This window comes from Trachinotus anak, unplaced genomic scaffold (genome assembly GCF_046630095.1).
Source record: "Trachinotus anak isolate AG129_WGS33_773 ecotype Australia unplaced genomic scaffold, CSIRO_AGI_Tana_v1 ptg000020l, whole genome shotgun sequence".
Lineage (NCBI taxonomy): Eukaryota > Metazoa > Chordata > Actinopteri > Carangiformes > Carangidae > Trachinotus > Trachinotus anak.
This window is the reverse complement of record NW_027273871.1, coordinates 5,600,580-5,617,612: the sequence shown is the minus strand read 5'-3', so window position 1 is coordinate 5,617,612 and position 17,033 is coordinate 5,600,580. Positions and strand designations below refer to the sequence as shown.

General features: G+C 39.9%; 3 protein-coding genes across 3 annotated transcripts; all 3 read left to right on the top strand.

Moving 5' to 3' along the window:
• Nucleotides 1-21: 21 nt before the first annotated feature.
• On the top strand, nt 22-3,694 carry LOC139637256 (olfactory receptor 52K1-like). Its single transcript, XM_071505820.1, has one exon. The coding sequence runs from the start codon at nt 618-620 to the stop codon at nt 1,554-1,556; it is 939 nt and encodes a 312-aa protein (XP_071361921.1). The 5' UTR covers nt 22-617; the 3' UTR covers nt 1,557-3,694.
• A 9-nt stretch (nt 3,695-3,703) lies between these two features.
• LOC139637255 (olfactory receptor 2A25-like) lies at nt 3,704-6,106 on the top strand. The gene has a single exon (XM_071505819.1). The coding sequence runs from the start codon at nt 4,379-4,381 to the stop codon at nt 5,318-5,320; it is 942 nt and encodes a 313-aa protein (XP_071361920.1). The 5' UTR covers nt 3,704-4,378; the 3' UTR covers nt 5,321-6,106.
• A 3,176-nt stretch (nt 6,107-9,282) lies between these two features.
• Nucleotides 9,283-16,433, top strand: LOC139637229 (uncharacterized). The gene is made up of 5 exons (XM_071505796.1): nt 9,283-9,659; nt 10,094-10,293; nt 10,698-10,987; nt 13,705-13,842; nt 15,457-16,433. The coding sequence occupies exons 1-5, from the start codon at nt 9,283-9,285 to the stop codon at nt 16,429-16,431; spliced, it is 1,980 nt and encodes a 659-aa protein (XP_071361897.1). The 3' UTR covers nt 16,432-16,433.
• Nucleotides 16,434-17,033: the final 600 nt, after the last annotated feature.

Here is a 17,033-nt window from a genome sequence, read left to right as displayed (position 1 = left end):
AACAGAATAATTATCCCGTTTTTAAAATAACAAAAAGAAAAAGCTTTTTCTGATAATATGTTGTTATCTCAAAATAATAAACTTTGTATCTCTATTTAATGGGATAAAAAAAAATATTTGTAATAGTATGACCTTTCTTGGCTTCCATAGCATCTGCCTTCAAAGATCAACACATGTTTTCAGGTGTTGGTGGTTGGTGAGCTTGTCTTGATAGTTGTTGATCCATAGTAGTAAAATATAATTATTGCAGCCCAAGCTTTTCATTCAAAATTGAAAATGTATTGATATTTGTGTGAAAGGGGTAAAAGTAGAATGTTTGTGTGACAGTCATGGTCATCACATTGACGTCACATATTATGTGATGCTAAGTGATTCCCATGATGTAAAATGCATCTATAAAAGAGTAAGAGACCTTTGTTCCTGTTAGTGAGTAACACCAGCTGGTAGTGATGATTAAAGACTGAAGTACACAAGTCACGAAGCAGGTAACATTTTGTAACTTAATAAACACAAAAGTTAGTTTTGTTGTACAGCCAGTATTGTCTTTTCATGTATCATGGATATCAAGATTGCCAAGACTAACTCAGTATCTACTAACTTCAGCTTCTTTCAGGTTGATGGAAAACTACACCTATAACAGCTTCACACTTCAGCTGGAGGGGTTAAATGTCTCCAAGAATTCTTTCTACCCTGTGTTTCTTTTTGTCTTTTTCGCCTACTTGTTTATAATTTTTGCAAATGTTGGCATCGTTGTCTTAGTTTTCATGGACAAAAATCTTCACCAGCCTATGTATCTACTTTTTAGGAACCTCGCAGTCAATGACATCCTTGGAAGCTCAACTGTATTGCCCCGTTTACTCATAGACATGTTGCGTCCTCCCTCTGAAAGGCTCATCAGTTATTATGAATGTGTGGTCCAAGCTTTCACCATACACATGTTCAGTACCACTGCTCGCACTGTGCTCATGATTATGGCCTTTGACAGATATGTGGCTATCTGCAATCCACTGCGCTATGCTACCATAATGACCAACAAAATGTTAATCAAGCTGACAGTTTCTGCCTGGGGAGTGGCATTTGTTCTGGTCGGGATTCTGCTCGGTCTGACCATAAGACTGAACCGATGCAGGACTCTGATCAGAAGTCCCTTCTGTGACAATGCTGGGCTGTTCAAACTCTCTTGTGAAAGTGTGTTTATCAATAACGTCTATGGCCTCACTTTTACTGCAGTCCTCTACACAGGATCTATAGGCAGCATGGTTCTCACCTACACCAAGATTACCGTAGTCTGTCTGACTAGTAAGAACAAGTCTCTGAACTTTAAAGCCCTTAAAACCTGCAGCACGCACCTGGTTGTGTATCTAATTTCATTGTTCAGTGGAATGTTTGTCATTATTCTGCATCGCTTCCCAGCGTACGCAGAAAGCAGAAAATTTGTTGTTATTTTGTATTTGATCATCCCAGCCAGCCTCAATCCCATTATTTATGGCATGCAGTCTAAAGAGATACGGAATTTTTTGTCTAACATGATTCAGTCCAAGAGGGTTTTGTCATAAACGAATTAATGAATTCCCAGATTTATTTGTACATATATCAACCAAAACCACATAAAATGTGAACCAAGTGTAGCCTGTTTGTGTAGATGTATAGATATCTCACTTTAAATGCAGAAATTTACCCACATGGTAGTTTCTGTGTAAAATACATACTTCACTGATGACAATGCATGCAACAACTACTGGCTAGATTTTTTTTTTTAAATTTGCTGTCCCCTAAACAATTAAGGTGAACCCTGATCTTTGCTCTAGTACCATAATTTTCCATTTGAACATAAAGCATATATTTTCACAAGACATATATTTCCTGTTTTTATGTCTGTGAAGCACATTGCGAACTTGTTTTTGAAAACTGCTATACAAAAAAAGTTTATTATATCATAATCTAATAGACTGACTCCCATGAATCTTCACTGAAAAAACACAACTGTTGGATTTTAATGACTTCATGACTTCTGTAAAACACATTATAGGGACTATCTGGCTCAGCTCCTTAGCTCCAATAGAAGGAAATATTAATGCTACACCATACAATGATATTTTAGACAGCAGTGTGCCTCTAGCTTTGTAGAAACAGATTGTGTGAGACCTGTTTCAACATGACAACATGTTTAAAATAAATAAACAGTTTCCCTGGTTTGGTGTGGTACATTACATTTGACTGGCCAGAAAGGAGCCCTGACCTCATACAACACCTTTGGGATGAATTGGAACACTGACTGTGAGCCATACTGGTGGGTTCTGAAATGTGGTTAAAATCTTTTATGGAACAAACACCTCCGTAGGTTCAGAGCATGTGGAGATAATGTGACTGGTGTCTCTCCAGAGAGAGTGAGTGACTTCCTGTCCATCACCCCTTGAACACCTCACTGCAGTTTTTAATTCTATTAACTAGCCGGTCACTGAGACACCTGGGAGGTCTAAGGCCTTCAGGACACTCATTATAGCCTAATAATAACACAAACAAATGAGGTTCACTCGTTTTATCTATCTCTATCACTCTCCCTCTAGACCTTCTTTGCATTGTCAACATTTAGTTCATAAGAATGTTGAGGTTGAAGTCAAAGAGAAAAAATGTCTATTGCCAATTTAAGTGAAGTTACATAGAAGGAGTGCTTCTGCTTTCTAAATATGTGGGAGGTTAACAAAGAATCCATTGTCTATCAATTACAATAGATAATGAATGAGAAATTCACCTCTTCTGTTTTTAAGACATGAGTTTGGATGAAAATTCACATTGGTGAATTCACACTTTTCCCGTTTTTCTTCTAGAGGTTCCAATGTCTAAAGTAGAGTTGAGATATGGACCGATACTGTATTATCACAGGTGCCTGACTGTCTACTTCCTCGAGGAACTCTTAAGCCCTTTTTCCACTGGTCAAAAAACCCACTAAGACCCACTAACATTGGGCTTTTGTCAGCAATGGTTTAACCAGCATTCACACCTAGGTCCAATGATTCTGCAGTAGACGCAGGTATTTATCAGCTCCAGCCTCGATTGGCATTGATGTAAACACAAAACCAGGGTGAACCTGCTAATTTTTGGCTCTTTTCCTGCTGTAACTTATTTCAGAGCTCACAGACACAGGCCTGTCACCTATCCAGCACAGTGCTGTTACACCAGAAACTCTGCAGCTACATTGAGCTTGGTGATAAAAAAGTGAGCTGCAGTTCTGAAAGTTTTAGAAAGCCAATCAACAATCGAAACATCTCATACAGAGGCTCCGACACATTCTCTCATGGATTCTCTGGCCCCTCCTGAAAGTGTGAGGTAACCATCTCCACATTTCAAGGGCTTCAAGGGAAGGGTCAACAGGTTAGTATGGAAATGGTTGTGACTAACTTGAAGCCTAAGCAGCATCGCACTTTAAAGAAGTTGCTTGCAGTTCCTCCTGTTATGAAGCCTCTACACGTGGTTGGATTTTTTGTTGAGAAAAGCTCAGTCTGTCCCTATGTTAATCTAAATTTTAAAAGTTACAAAACTATAATAAGAGTCACCATCTGTGAAATGAAAGTAATTATTGGCGTTTTCAATACTAAAAATCGTACTTTAAAAAAGTTCTTATAGCAATTATACACTAATAAATTTTTTTTTTTTTTATTAAATTCCATAATTATAGAAGACATTTGCTCCTAACCCTAACTATGTAAAATTACAGGGCCTAGCATACAAAAAACAATACAAAAACAATTTTCTTTAAAAAAAAAAAAAGAAAAATCAATATTAATGGTCATTCAAAGGTCAGTCAACTCTTTTTCTAATTTTATTGATATTTTCATGTAGTTTAAAAAAAACAAAAAACTTAACGGAAAAAAAAAATCTGTAAAAACAAAGATTTTTGTGTAGTGTAGACTTTTTTAAATTTAAATGTTCTGAAAGTTGAATACTGGTCCTTATTGACAGTTGGATGGTCACCACATTGATTGTTTAATGTTACATCACAAATTACGTAATGCTAAGTGATTCCCATAATGTAAAATGTATCTATAAAAGAGTAAGAGACTTTGCTGCTGTTGGTGCACCACCAGCTTGTAGTGATAAAGACTGATGAACCTCAATCACAAAGCAGGTATTATTGGATTACAAAAATGCATTTTCATAATTCTAAATGTACTCAAAACATACATTAAGATGCTTAACTTGCATGTATTATTGTTGCTGCTTTAACATTTTGTAACTTATCAAACACAAAAGTTTGTGTTTTGTTGTACAGCCAGTATTGTCATTCGACAATCAACAAGAATATCATGGATGTTGAGATTACCAAGACTAACTCAGTATATTAACTTCAACAGACTGTCCTTTTTCTTCTCACAGGTTAATGGAAAACTACACCTATAACAGCTTCACACTTCAGCTGGAGGGGTTAAATGTCTCCAAGAATTCTTTCTACCCTGTGTTTCTTTTTGTCTTTTTCGCCTACTTGTTTATAATTTTTGCAAATGTTGGCATCGTTGTCTTAGTTTTCATGGACAAAAATCTTCACCAGCCTATGTATCTACTTTTTAGGAACCTCGCAGTCAATGACATCCTTGGAAGCTCAACTGTATTGCCCCGTTTACTCATAGACATGTTGCGTCCTCCCTCTGAAAGGCTCATCAGTTATTATGAATGTGTGGTCCAAGCTTTCAGCACACACCTTTTTAGTACCACGACTCGCACTGTACTCATGATTATGGCCTTTGACAGATATGTGGCCATCTGCAATCCCCTGCGCTATGCCACCATAATGACCAACAAAATGTTAATCAAGCTGACAGTTTCTGCCTGGGGAGTGTCCTTTGTTCTGGTCGGGATTCTGCTCAGTCTGACCATAAGACTGAACCGATGCAGGACTCTGATCAGAGGCTATTTTTGTAACAATGCTGCACTGTTTAACCTCTCTTGTGAGAGTGTGTTTATTAATAATGTCTACGGCCTCACTTTCACTGTCATCCTGTACACAGGGTCTATAGGAAGCATGGTTCTCACCTACACCAAGATTACAGTAGTTTGTCTGACTAGAAAGAACAAGTCTCTGAACAAAAAGGCTTTGAAGACCTGCAGCACTCATCTGGTTGTGTATCTGATTTCGTTGTTCAGTGGAATGTCTATCATTATTCTGCTTCGCTTCCCAGCATACGCAGAAAGCAGAAAATTTGCTACTATTTTGTATTTGATCATCCCCAACAGCTTAAATCCCATTATTTATGGCATGCAGTCAAAAGAGATACGGAAAATTTTATCTAACATGTCTGAGTCCAAGAGGTGTTTGTCATCATAATTATTATTCCATTATTCCATTTTCTTGTAATTGTTCCTTGCACTTTAGACCAGATATTTTGGTTGCCCACAGAAAACACTAATGGCCCCACTGCAGGTTTGGCCTTCCAGGGTGCACAGGAGTTTTTCTCTTTTGGGCCCCGTGTTGTTTTTGTATAGGGACAAGTTGGGCTTTCCAACAGAAAGCTCACATGGGTCCATCTTCTACAATGTAGTGTAATGTGAGAAAGGAATATTTGCCTGCATGCAAAACATTTATAGATGTCTCACTTTAAATCAGTAGTCAGTAACTGTTGGCCCATGGGCCAAAACTGGCCCGCCAGCAATAATATCTGGCCTGCCAGATTATTTTGATAATCAGATTTTTTTTAATCTTACAATATCGCATTGACAGTCTCACATTAAGCTGTAGCTGTAGCAGTAGCAATTACCCACAGAATCACTTCCTCTTTAGCATTTTTTCTACAAAATAAAAGCTGAATGTTTGTTTTTTCTGCAATTCTGTAGTTCAAACAAGCTTTTAGCTTTTATTATAAAAAAGTTCTGACAGGATGTTCAAAAGGTTCTGTCGCTTGCTTGATAGATCTCTGAAATAGATGTCATATGAATATGTATCGGCCAAACATATGTATATGTATATGTATATATAACATATGTATGTATATGTGACTGCGGCCACACAATAAAGCAAATTTAAGTTGCATTTTTATCAGTCAGTTTCTTAAAATTAGCCTTTGATATTGTTTTGGCCCACCATGTAATAGGTTAGGAAAAAACTGGCCCAAGGCAAAACTTACTTGCCAAACCCTGCTTTAAATGCTGAAGTTTCCTCCTTGTTGACCCACATGGTAGTTCCTCTGTAAAAAACCAAACTTCTTCACTGATAATGCATGTTGACCCTCAAGCTTCTGATTACAACATCAGAATCAGAATCAGAATCAGAATCAGAATCAGTTTTATTGCCAAGTATGTTTTCACATACAAGGAATTTTTTCTGGTGATTGGTGCAATTGAGGATCAGGGGGATCAGCAACAGTGGGGCTCTCTAGCCTTGTTGATGAGGCTAATAGCAGATGGGAAGAAGCTATTTTCGTGGCGAGAGGTTTTGGTCCTGAAGGACCGCAGCCTCCTGCCAGAGGGGAGCGACTCAAAGAGTTTGTGTCCAGGGTGGGAGGAGTCAGCTACAATCGCACAGGGTGATGGGGGTGGGTGGGGCTGGGCTCTTCCTGAAGTCCACTATCATTTCCACTGTCTTCAGAGCGTTTAGCTCTAGGTTGTTCTGCCTGCACCAGGTCACCAGACGGTCAGTCTCCCACCTGTAGGCAGACTCATCGCCATCAGAGATGAGTCCAATGAGAGTGGTGTCGTCTGCAAACTTCAGGAGCTTGACAGACTGATGGCTGGAGGTGCAGGCGTTGGTGTACAGGGAGAAGAGCAGAGGAGAAAGAACGCAGCCTTGCGGGGATCCAGTGCTGATGGTCTGGGAGTCAGACACGTGCTTTCCTAGCTTCACGTGCTGCCTCCTGTCAGACAGGAAGTCGGTGATCCACCTGCAGGTGGAGTCAGGCACGCTCAGCTGGGAGAGCTTGTCGTGCAGCAGAGCCGGGATGATGGTGTTGAAGGCAGAGCTGAAGTCCACAAACAGGATCCTGGCATAGGTCCCTGAGGAGTCCAGGTGCTGGAGGATGAAGTGGAGAGCCATGTTGATGGCGTCATCTACAGACCTGTTGGCTCTGTAGGCGAACTGCAGGGGGTCCAGGAGTGGGTCAGTGATGGATTTGAGGTGGGACAGGACAAGGCGCTCAAATGATTTCATGACCACAGAGGTCAGGGCAATGGGTCTGTAGTCATTTAGACCTGTGGGCCTTGGTTTTTTGGGGACAGGGATGATGGTGGAGGATTTGAAGCAGGCTGGCACGTGGCAGGTCTCCAGTGAGGTGTTGAAGATGTCCGTGAACACTGGAGACAGCTGATCAGCACAGTGCTTCAGGGATGATGGAGAGACAGAGTCAGGACCGGCTGCTTTGCAGGGGTTCTGCTTCATAAAAAGCCTGTTGACATCTCTCTCCAGGATAGAGAGAGACGTTCCTTTGGTAGGGGAGGAGGGGGGTTCTGATGTGGCTCTGATGTGGAGGTTAGTGTCAGGCTTGTCCCATTGTCTTTCAAAGCGGCAGTAGAACTCATTCAGATCGTTGGCCAGACGGAAGTCGTTAATGGAGTGGGGGGGTTTAGGTTTGTAGTTTGTGATCTTTCTGAGCCCTTTCCAGACAGAAGCAGAGTCATTGGCTGAGAACTGGAGCTGAACATTCAACATTCGGCACTTTGATCCACATCAAGAAAACCCAACAACTACCGACCATAGCTTGTTCATTTTGCTGGTCCCTAAACAATTTAGGTAAAGTCTGACCTTTCCTCTAATTTTCCATTTGAACATAATAAATTGGATATATATTTTCACAAGATGTTTTCTGTTTTTATGCCTGTGAAGCACTTTGTAAACTTGTTTTTGAAATGTGCTGTATAAATAAAATTTAAAATTGTTGGATGAACAATGAACAGATTTGATGATTAATCAAGCCTGAACTGTGAAAACTTATTTTTTCAAAGTTAACTTTTGTTATGTGACTAGCTAGGTCATTGAGTGATCTCAGCAGAGGAAGGAATAAAGAAACATTCAATATTCTCTTACTTGCTGCTTAAGTTACTAAATCACTAAAGTCTTGCGAAAGATTCACACATTTATGTACCATCTTAATGACATGAGAATAAGTTCACAACAAAAAAGTTTCACCACTGCATGTTTTCATTTGGTCAAATAATACTGATTCTGCATGTTTTAGCTGTACCATACCATGATTATCACACTTCATGTGGACCATGACATGATGCAGTTCAGCGTGTAAAGGTCGAGGTGGTTGATTCCTGAATGTAGGTGTACCAGTGGCAAGCTAGCTGCTAACAATACAACCAAATATGACGACTTTGTATGGGAAGCGTATTGGTCCTTGTTTAGTGGAGTTAGTCATGTCTTCCACCTCCAGTCCATGAGCCAGGCTAACACATCCTGGACCACACTATAACACAACTCATAATAAGTCTCCATGTATCTCTTGATAATACAACAAACAATTTTGAGCAAACTGCTCTGAATGTGGAATGAGTGGTTATGTTTGTTAATTGCAATGCAACCAGTTCTCCAACCTGCAAAGTATGTTTTAGGAGGCGCCACAAGGGCCTCAGGCTTAAGGCGCCAACCATGACGCTATGTCCTGTCATTTCCTGGATAGAATGCGAGCTCTACTGTGTATTAAACAAAATCACTGATACCAGGTCAGGTATCTTTATCAGAGCTAGCATGAAAAGGAGATCAATATATTTTGCATGGTTCGCACTATGTTTAGCTCTGTGTTTTCTGTGGAAATAAATTAAATATTAAGTTTGAAATCACAGCCAAATGTTAAATATTAGTGCCATATTAAGACATGAGCTGTAGAGGGTGGTTTAGGGTGGGGTTGATGTTTCAATAGTGACGCACACTGTGGGCAGTGATCAGCGTAACTGATGGGCATGAAGAACACAAAGTAACCTCATTAAAAGCACAACACACTCACCTCAGCAAGTCAGAGCAAAATCAATGCTCTGACGAGACGACACGAAAGCTGAACAGGACATTTTAGGCTTTTCACAAGAACCTTTATGGTGTTTTGATCATTAGACATTACCTTTACTTCTTTTCTTTTTGTGTGTTAAGTTAAATATCACATTGCTTTAAGACCATCCGTTCACTAAGTTTCATTTACCTGTTTTACTGAAGGTATCACTGTAATCTATTTCATTTCATCAAGATTTACAAAGCCAGATTTGTATATTTACATGTGGTTATGTTGAAATTATTATTATTTCTGGTGCCTGAAGAGTTACCAGTTTGAATGGTTCTCCTATTCCTGTCTTTTACAGCTTTGGATGGAAAACACAACAATGGTAACTCCTCTCAAACAGCCCATTGTGTTTGAGCTGGAGGGCTTCTACATCCCACCAGGCTACGGCTCTTTTCTGTTCTTCCTGGCTCTGTTTAACTACATAGTGGTGCTGATGGGGAATGGCGTGGTGGTGTGTGTCATTGTCATAGACAAGAACCTGCACAGACCCATGTTCGTTATGATTTGTCATCTGGTAGTCTGTGATCTGCTGGGGGCCACCGCGGTGCTGCCTCGCCTCATGATGCACTTTTTGACAGGGGAGAGGAGGATCGCCTACATCCCAGCCATCACACAGGCCTTCTCTGTGCACACTTATGGCGTTGCAGCACAGACTCTTCTGGGCGCAATGGCCTATGACAGGTATTGAAATGCACCAGCCTGATGGTGTTAAAATGTTATGTGTCTAGGGAATATTTGTTTAGATGAAACTTGAGTTGAAACAAAATCACTTCAAGTGCTCTTCTAGAGACTCTGAAATCGTTTCATTAATAAGTTGTGCCTTTTTATCCTAAAGAAGTCCTTAATGTTTATGTGCTTTACCTTTGCACAAAATATTAATGGATGGCTTTACTGTGTAAGCTCATTCTCCACCACTGTCTGTGTTGATTTTGAAGCCGTAAAGTATATATAAGTTTGTGTGTGAGCAAAGGCTAAGAACAGTTTTACATGTTCTAATCAATACAGAAAACAAAAAGTTTATGATGCTAGGCTCCTGCAGAAATAAATCCTTGACTGCAAACTAATGATTGTTAAAATGTCTCTCACAGGTACATTGCTGTGTGTGAACCGCTCAGGTATCACACCATCATGACATCTGCTCGGCTGCACTCTTGCTGCGCCTTGGCCTGGTTCGTCGCTCTGCTGTGTATTGCTGTGCTCTTTGCCTTCCACATGAATGCCCCACTGTGTGGCAATATCATCCAACATGTCTATTGCAGCAACCGTGCCATCCTGAGACTGGCCTGCAGGTCCACGCTCACAAATAACATCTATGGTCAGTGCACTGGTTTAGAACAAAGCAACATTATCCTTCATATGCTGCCATTATCAGCAGGCCTTGAACATGTTGAATAAGTGTCAGGGAGAAAATGTGATTTCATTCATTTAATGCTGTTTCACGTTCTAAATTTTTATTTTTTCTTCCAAATGTAAAAGACCAACAACTTACGGCACTGTGCACAGCACAGCATAGCATAGCTTCACCCTTCCTGCAAATAAACAAAGCTTTATAAGTTGAATCACTTAAATAAGAGTTTTTTAACGGAGGAACTTCACTATTACTGGAGACTAAAATCAGGCAAATGGATTCGGGATGACATAGAAGGTTTACATAATACTTAAATGAAAGGATAATGAGTTTTTTTGTTTTTTTGTTTTTTTTTTTTACTGTTTTTCTAGGTCTGTCCATGTTCTGGTCTGTGAGTACAGGAATCTTCCTCATCATTGGTTTTTCCTACTTCAGAATTCTGCAGGCTTCTGTAAAACAAGGCAAAGTTGACAGCGGCATCCGTAGCAAGGCCTTTCAGACATGTGCATCGCACCTTGTTGTGTATGTGCTCTATGAAATAGCCTCAGTGATCATAATTGTGAGTCAGAGATTCCCCTCAGTCTCCCAAGACATCAAGAAGTTCTTCAGCATCCTGTTTATCATCATTCCACCAGCCATCAACCCTATTATTTATGGACTGGTCAGTAAAGAGTTACGTGCTAGTATCATCAAGCATTTTACCAAGCAAGTCAGTCACAAAAAATGAGAGGGGTTTAACTTCTTTCAATTACTGTGTTCCTGATCATTTCCGAAACTGTTCCACCTCTTCATCTTCATCTCATCAAAGATTATAGGTATTTTAAGGCATAACCACAGTCTAGTGGTCTAGGGGGCATATCATTTAATCATTATATCCCGCTTTCTATCTCCCAGTGTCTACAGTCTGTATCAACTTTAACCTATAAAAAAATATTATATACTTTATCATCTTTGTTTTTATTTCTCAGCCTGATCACTGGCCCTCCACTACCTCTTCAGTGTTTTCAGTGTTTCATATACCAGAATTTGGTTTGTTTTGCTCAAAGCATTGCAAAATTACATTTGAAAAATTCAACAGCAACTACTTTTCTAAAAGTAACTACATAACTTTCTAAAGGGTTCACTGTACAAATGTAATAAAATAATAATAATCAAATATTAAAAAACTGGTCACATCAAGGTCTGTGGATTATTCTGGTGCACAAGGTGCAACCATTGTTATTTAGGTCAAGTACTGCTGTATTAGATGTAACAGTAACAAATGTAAAAAAAAAAAAAAAAAAAAAGCTTATTCCACTTCCACTGACAGCATGACAGTCCAACTAGCACTACCTTCACTGTTGGTAAGCCTCTAAACTGGACCTGTCTGAAAATAAAACATTTAAATATCTATTTGGTACACTGGTATTTGAATCTCAATGCTAGTATTGCATGAATCATTACCACATATAGCACTAAAAATAGCAAATTGATTTGCTATTTTAGCTTTTTTTTTTTTTTTTTGCGTTGAATTGAACATTTGAACAACTTCAGTGTGATAAACACTGAAACCAAAACGGTGGGACTTGCTGTAACAGCATGAAGCATTTTACCCTGTTTTAGCTATATTTCTGGTTTTATCTTATTTATCTTATGGTTGAGTCTGCTCAGCTCTCATCAACTCCCAATGATTTTTCCAGCAAACAAGCTTCAGCAAACCCAGACAAAATAAGCAACTAGTTGGTGGATAAAATTGAATCTAGCCATTAAAAGACAAATATATTTTTCACGTGTTGGTGGTTGGTCAGGTTGTCTTGATAGTTTGCTTCATAATAGTAAAACATAATTATAGCTTTAAACTTTGCAGTTCTTGTGAGTGAAAATAGTGCCATGAAACAGATGCATAGACAAAGGTACACTAAGTTTGCTTACTGTATCTATACCAGAAGGGTATGCTGTATAATTTTTTGCTGACATGGTGGAAAAACATCTTTTGTTATGGCTTGTAAAAACTCTCTGCTGTTTCATACTACAGAAATGGGCCAGCTAACAGTTGCAGGTGCAGCTTTTTGTTGCTTTAACTGTTTTCAACCTAGCTACAGCATACGATTTGGTAACACAGGACTCAAACCAATATACAGTAGAAATATATAGAATTTTTGTTTTAATCATCCTACAAATTTCTACAAACAATTATGTGGTAATCAATTTTAGCTAGTTTTTTGACTGAACCATAACAGTGGGATCAGCTCTATAAATGCAAATGTCACTGACTTAGTGAACAAAGTAAACCATTGGTCAGCTGAATGCATGTCACATAATTGGTTGGCTGGCTGAGTGTTGGAGTTTCACTATTGTTTACAAGGTATGTATGAAATGCCCAAGCAAAATAAAAAGCTGTTTGGCACTGGCAGAGAAGACTTGGCAAATCTTTCACGGGCGCAACCCACATAATCAGCTCTGCTGCTCATCCCACAAATGCATGTTCCTTACAAATGTGGCACCATTTAAAAGGGAAATAAACAGGCTTTCCAACGGTATACGATTTATTGCTGAGAAGCATTGTTACAACAAAGAAATAATCTACCAAACACAAATTTTGTTTAGATTAACAAATCTGGACTCACTGGTAAATTTAAGACCTGGCTGTACCAGTATGGCCTTCTGCCCAGGCTTCTTTGGTTATTCACAGTGTATGAGTTCCCAATGACTGCCATAGAGGGCATTGAGAGAAAACCAACAGGCACCTATGGAAATGGCTAGGAATTCCCCCAAGCTTTTCTTCAGGTCTCTATTTGCGAATGGGGCAACTACAACTTCCCCTGTCATCAGTTGTGGAGGAAGTCTCACTGAGCCTGAGAGACTCCGCTGATGAACTGGTACAGCAAGCATGCGTCACAACCAGATCAGGGTGCAAATGGGCAGCCAACACAGTTGCAGAGCAAGGAGTCAGTTCGCTGAAACTGCAAGACATCATTGGCAACTCCTGCATTGGCAACAAGGCCTCGGCTTTGCACGCTTCCAACAGTGGGGAAATGCAAGTGTAAGGAGGAGGCAAGACATGATCCAAGAAGAAGTACAGTCTCATGTGGAGGAAAAGCAGATGTCAAGACCAGTGGAGCAAGGGTTCCAGGGCGATCTCCCCAAGCATTAAATCTCATAGGCAGAGCTGTTGAGACTGGAGTCCCTCCGAATTTCCTTACTTTTGCAATCTGTCTACAATTGCCTTCACCAGCACATCTGCACGCACAGGGGCTGAGGGAGGACCCAAACTGAAAGCCTCGTGGCCGAAAGGGGATGCTGCCACATATACTGTCTGGTAGCAAAACATCCCTAACCCAGGGATGGTATAGGTGATACCATGATAAGGTGCTCCTATCTTTTGCTGACACCACACAGCAGGTGAGAGCCAAGAAGAGGTCAGCTGGCACTGATGGGGAGAAGGCCATCACCTTCACCAGGGAGGAAGCCAGGCCTCTCTCATCCAAAAGAAAAAAGCCCAACCTGCTGCAAACTGCTAGATCCTGGGACATGAGGGTAGATGTGGGAAGAAGGCTGCAATTCCCAAAGGTGGAGCACACAATCCCAGCTACAGCACTGTGGTCAACTGAAAGCCGGAAAATATTTCTGGTTGAGCTGACAGTGCCATGGGGGGAGAGTTGTGAAGAAGCCCACCAGAGAAAAGACTTGAAGTCCCAGCCCTTAGACCAGGACTGCAAAGAAAAAGGATGTCAGGCATGGTTGTTTCCCATGGAGATCGGCTGCAGAGGTTTCCTAGTCAGATCAACGTAGCGGAGTAGACAAGAGGTAGGAAGCTGGAAACCAGGACCAGAGGGGTAGTGATTTGGTCACCACCAACTGGAGAGTGTTCAGTGTAGTTTGGTACCATCTGATGACATCTGCTCCTGGCTGAAGGCTACCTTATTAGGTAACAGGCGATTCCATCCCAACAGGTGAATGCAGAAAGTTGCTGCTGTTTAAAAATGAATTGGTGAGAACAGTTTCTGTTATGTCCTCAGAGGGTTGTTTATAGAGAATGCTGCCAATTTAGTGCAATTGTCACGAGATTAACCAACTCTTTAGACCCTTTTACCATTTACCTTTTTCCCACAAAAGCACCTAGAGACAAATCAAGCTATTTTTTGGAAATTACAATCATAATGAGAGACTGGAAAGTTAGGGAGGGAGAGAGAGGATAGGACGCACAGCAAAATGACACAGGAAGGAATAAGTCCAAATGGCACATGCTCCACCAGGGGAGCCACAGGGGTGGCTTGAGGCAGAATTTGTCTTATTTTGTCTCCAACATAGCTCACAATAGTTTAGCCTTTATTTACTTCAATCTCAAGAATCTAACAGATTTTTATAAGATGCAGGTCTTTATGTCTAACTCCCTGTTTGATATGTAGAATTGGTCACTGCAGTTAGTAAGAAGCCTCGTGACCAATGACTTCTCTCTCTCTCTCTCCCTCTCTCCTGCTCTCTCTGCTCAGTGTATCTTATGTTTAGATATTCCTCTGCCTCCTTTAGTAATAATGATACATAAAGTAGTTTATTTGCTGTAATGGAGGCGAGGTGTATTGAAGTGCTCCTCTGCTTCCCTGCAGCTCCCAAGCCCCCAGTCGGTGTCTATACACGGTCCAGACATGGAACAGGTTTACACCCATTTTGTTTGAAAATTCTTCCAAAAGTCTTTAAATGTAGTGACAATGTGCCAAGTTAACAACACTGCTGTTGCAGTCCAGCAAAAAAGAATACTAGAGTTTGGAAAGCAAGAGAAATCCCATTGAGTATTGAACATGACACAGAACTTGGAAGCAGCTTACATTTACAATGGAACATCATAATAATTTCTTCATGTTGCATCACACGTTATCTGAGGAGATGATAATTGTTTTCCCATAAGATAGAATCATGTCTATAAAATTTTCCTACAGAGGATACCTTGGTGTGTGCAGGTGGATATTTTCAGCAGTGAGTAAGAAGGAAACACAAGTAAGTGAGAAACAAGAGACACTTAAAGGAAGTATTACTGATCTGCAAGCAACAGTTTTTATAATCAAAACCTATGGGAAGAACATGCACTTGTGTAGCTTTTATTGTTACTAATAAGATAAAATACCTGATGTTGAGATTACAAGGACATGATCTATGGCATTAACATCATTGTTCTGTTCTTCCAGGTTGATGGAAAACCACACCTACAACAGCCTCATTCTCCAGCTGGAGGGGTTAAATGTCTCAGAAGAGTCTATTTACCCACTCTTTCTCTTCCTCTTTTTCTCCTACTTGTTCATAATGGTTGCAAATATAAGCATTTTGTCTGTAATTTTCATTGACAAGAACCTTCACCAGCCTATGTATCTGCTTTTTTGCAACCTGTCAGTGAGTGACATGATTGGAAGTACTCGTCTTATGCCACGTTTGCTCATAGACATGTTGCAGCCTCCCTCTGAACGCCTCATCAGTTATTATGAATGTGTGGTCCAAGCTTTCACCACACACATGTTTGGTACCACCACTCACACAGTGCTCATGATTATGGCCTTTGACAGATATGTGGCCATCTGCAATCCCCTGCGCTATGCCACCATAATGACCAACAAAATGGTGATCAAGCTGACAGTTTCTGCCTGGGGAGCAGCCTTTGTTCTGGTTGGGATTCTGATTGGTCTGACCATAAGACTGAACAGATGCAGGATTATGATCATGAATCCTTACTGTGACAATGCTTCACTGTTTAAACTCTCCTGTGAGAGTGTGTTTATTAATAACGTCTATGGCCTCACTTTCACTGTGGTCCTGCTCACAGTTTCTATAGGCAGCATTGTTCTCACCTATGCTAAGATTACAGTAGTCTGTCTGACCAGTAAGAACAAGTCCCTGAACAGTAAAGCCTTAAAGACCTGCAGCACTCATCTGATTGTTTATCTGATCATGTTAGTTAGTGGAATGATTTCCATTGCTTTACATCGTTTCCCTCAGTACTCATATTACAGAAAACTTTCTGCCATTCTGTTCGTTATTGTCCCTGGAAGCCTCAACCCCATTATATATGGCATACAATCCAAAGAGATACGAAAATTCTTATCTGAAATGTTTCAGTCAAAAAAATGTTTGCCATGAAGTAAAAAATAAATGTTTGATTTGGGAAATTGTTAGTTAGTTATAAACTGCACATTGTAAATATGAAGCCTAAATAAATGTTTGTAGCAAAATATCTGGCAGCAAAGGATTCTATGACAGTCACTAATATTTATGGATACAGAAATCTCAAGTCACACAGACTATGAGAATACAGCATAATCAGAAATAAAATAAAAAGAACATGGTAAATTAGCTGTATAGATATGATTTTTTTTTTATTATTGTAAATACCACACATTGTTTGTGTAAATAATCCAGTATATTTGTGATCTGCATTAACATAGATTCAAAGAATTTCCATATAGCTTTTTTATTTAAGACATCCCCCCATGTAGGTCAATAATCCATTTCAACTCAACTGCAAATTATTGCATCAAAAGTGAAGTGATATTCACTCAACTCTGTGAAAGATTACACAAATATGATGAAACTGTAGGTACGACTGAAACTGCATGTTTATATTTCCTGATTTCTACTTTCATTTATTTTGGCTCAATTAAACTTTTCGTGTCAGTCAATAGATCCAATCTTGGATATTGTGAAGTAAACATTATTGTGCACTCACAAGCTGTGATGGGCCA

Excerpts from the sequence above, each read along its gene's own strand:
- LOC139637229 (XM_071505796.1), top strand. The coding sequence starts at position 9,283 with ATGGAAAACACAACAATGGTAACTCCTCTCAAACAGCCCATTGTGTTT. Across the intron at positions 10,294-10,697 it reads GCTCACAAATAACATCTATG|GTCTGTCCATGTTCTGGTCT; the intron begins GTCAGTGCACTG and ends CTGTTTTTCTAG. Across the intron at positions 10,988-13,704 it reads ACCCTATTATTTATGGACTG|CAGGTGAGAGCCAAGAAGAG; the intron begins GTCAGTAAAGAG and ends GACACCACACAG.
- LOC139637255 (XM_071505819.1), top strand. The coding sequence starts at position 4,379 with ATGGAAAACTACACCTATAACAGCTTCACACTTCAGCTGGAGGGGTTA.
- LOC139637256 (XM_071505820.1), top strand. The coding sequence starts at position 618 with ATGGAAAACTACACCTATAACAGCTTCACACTTCAGCTGGAGGGGTTA.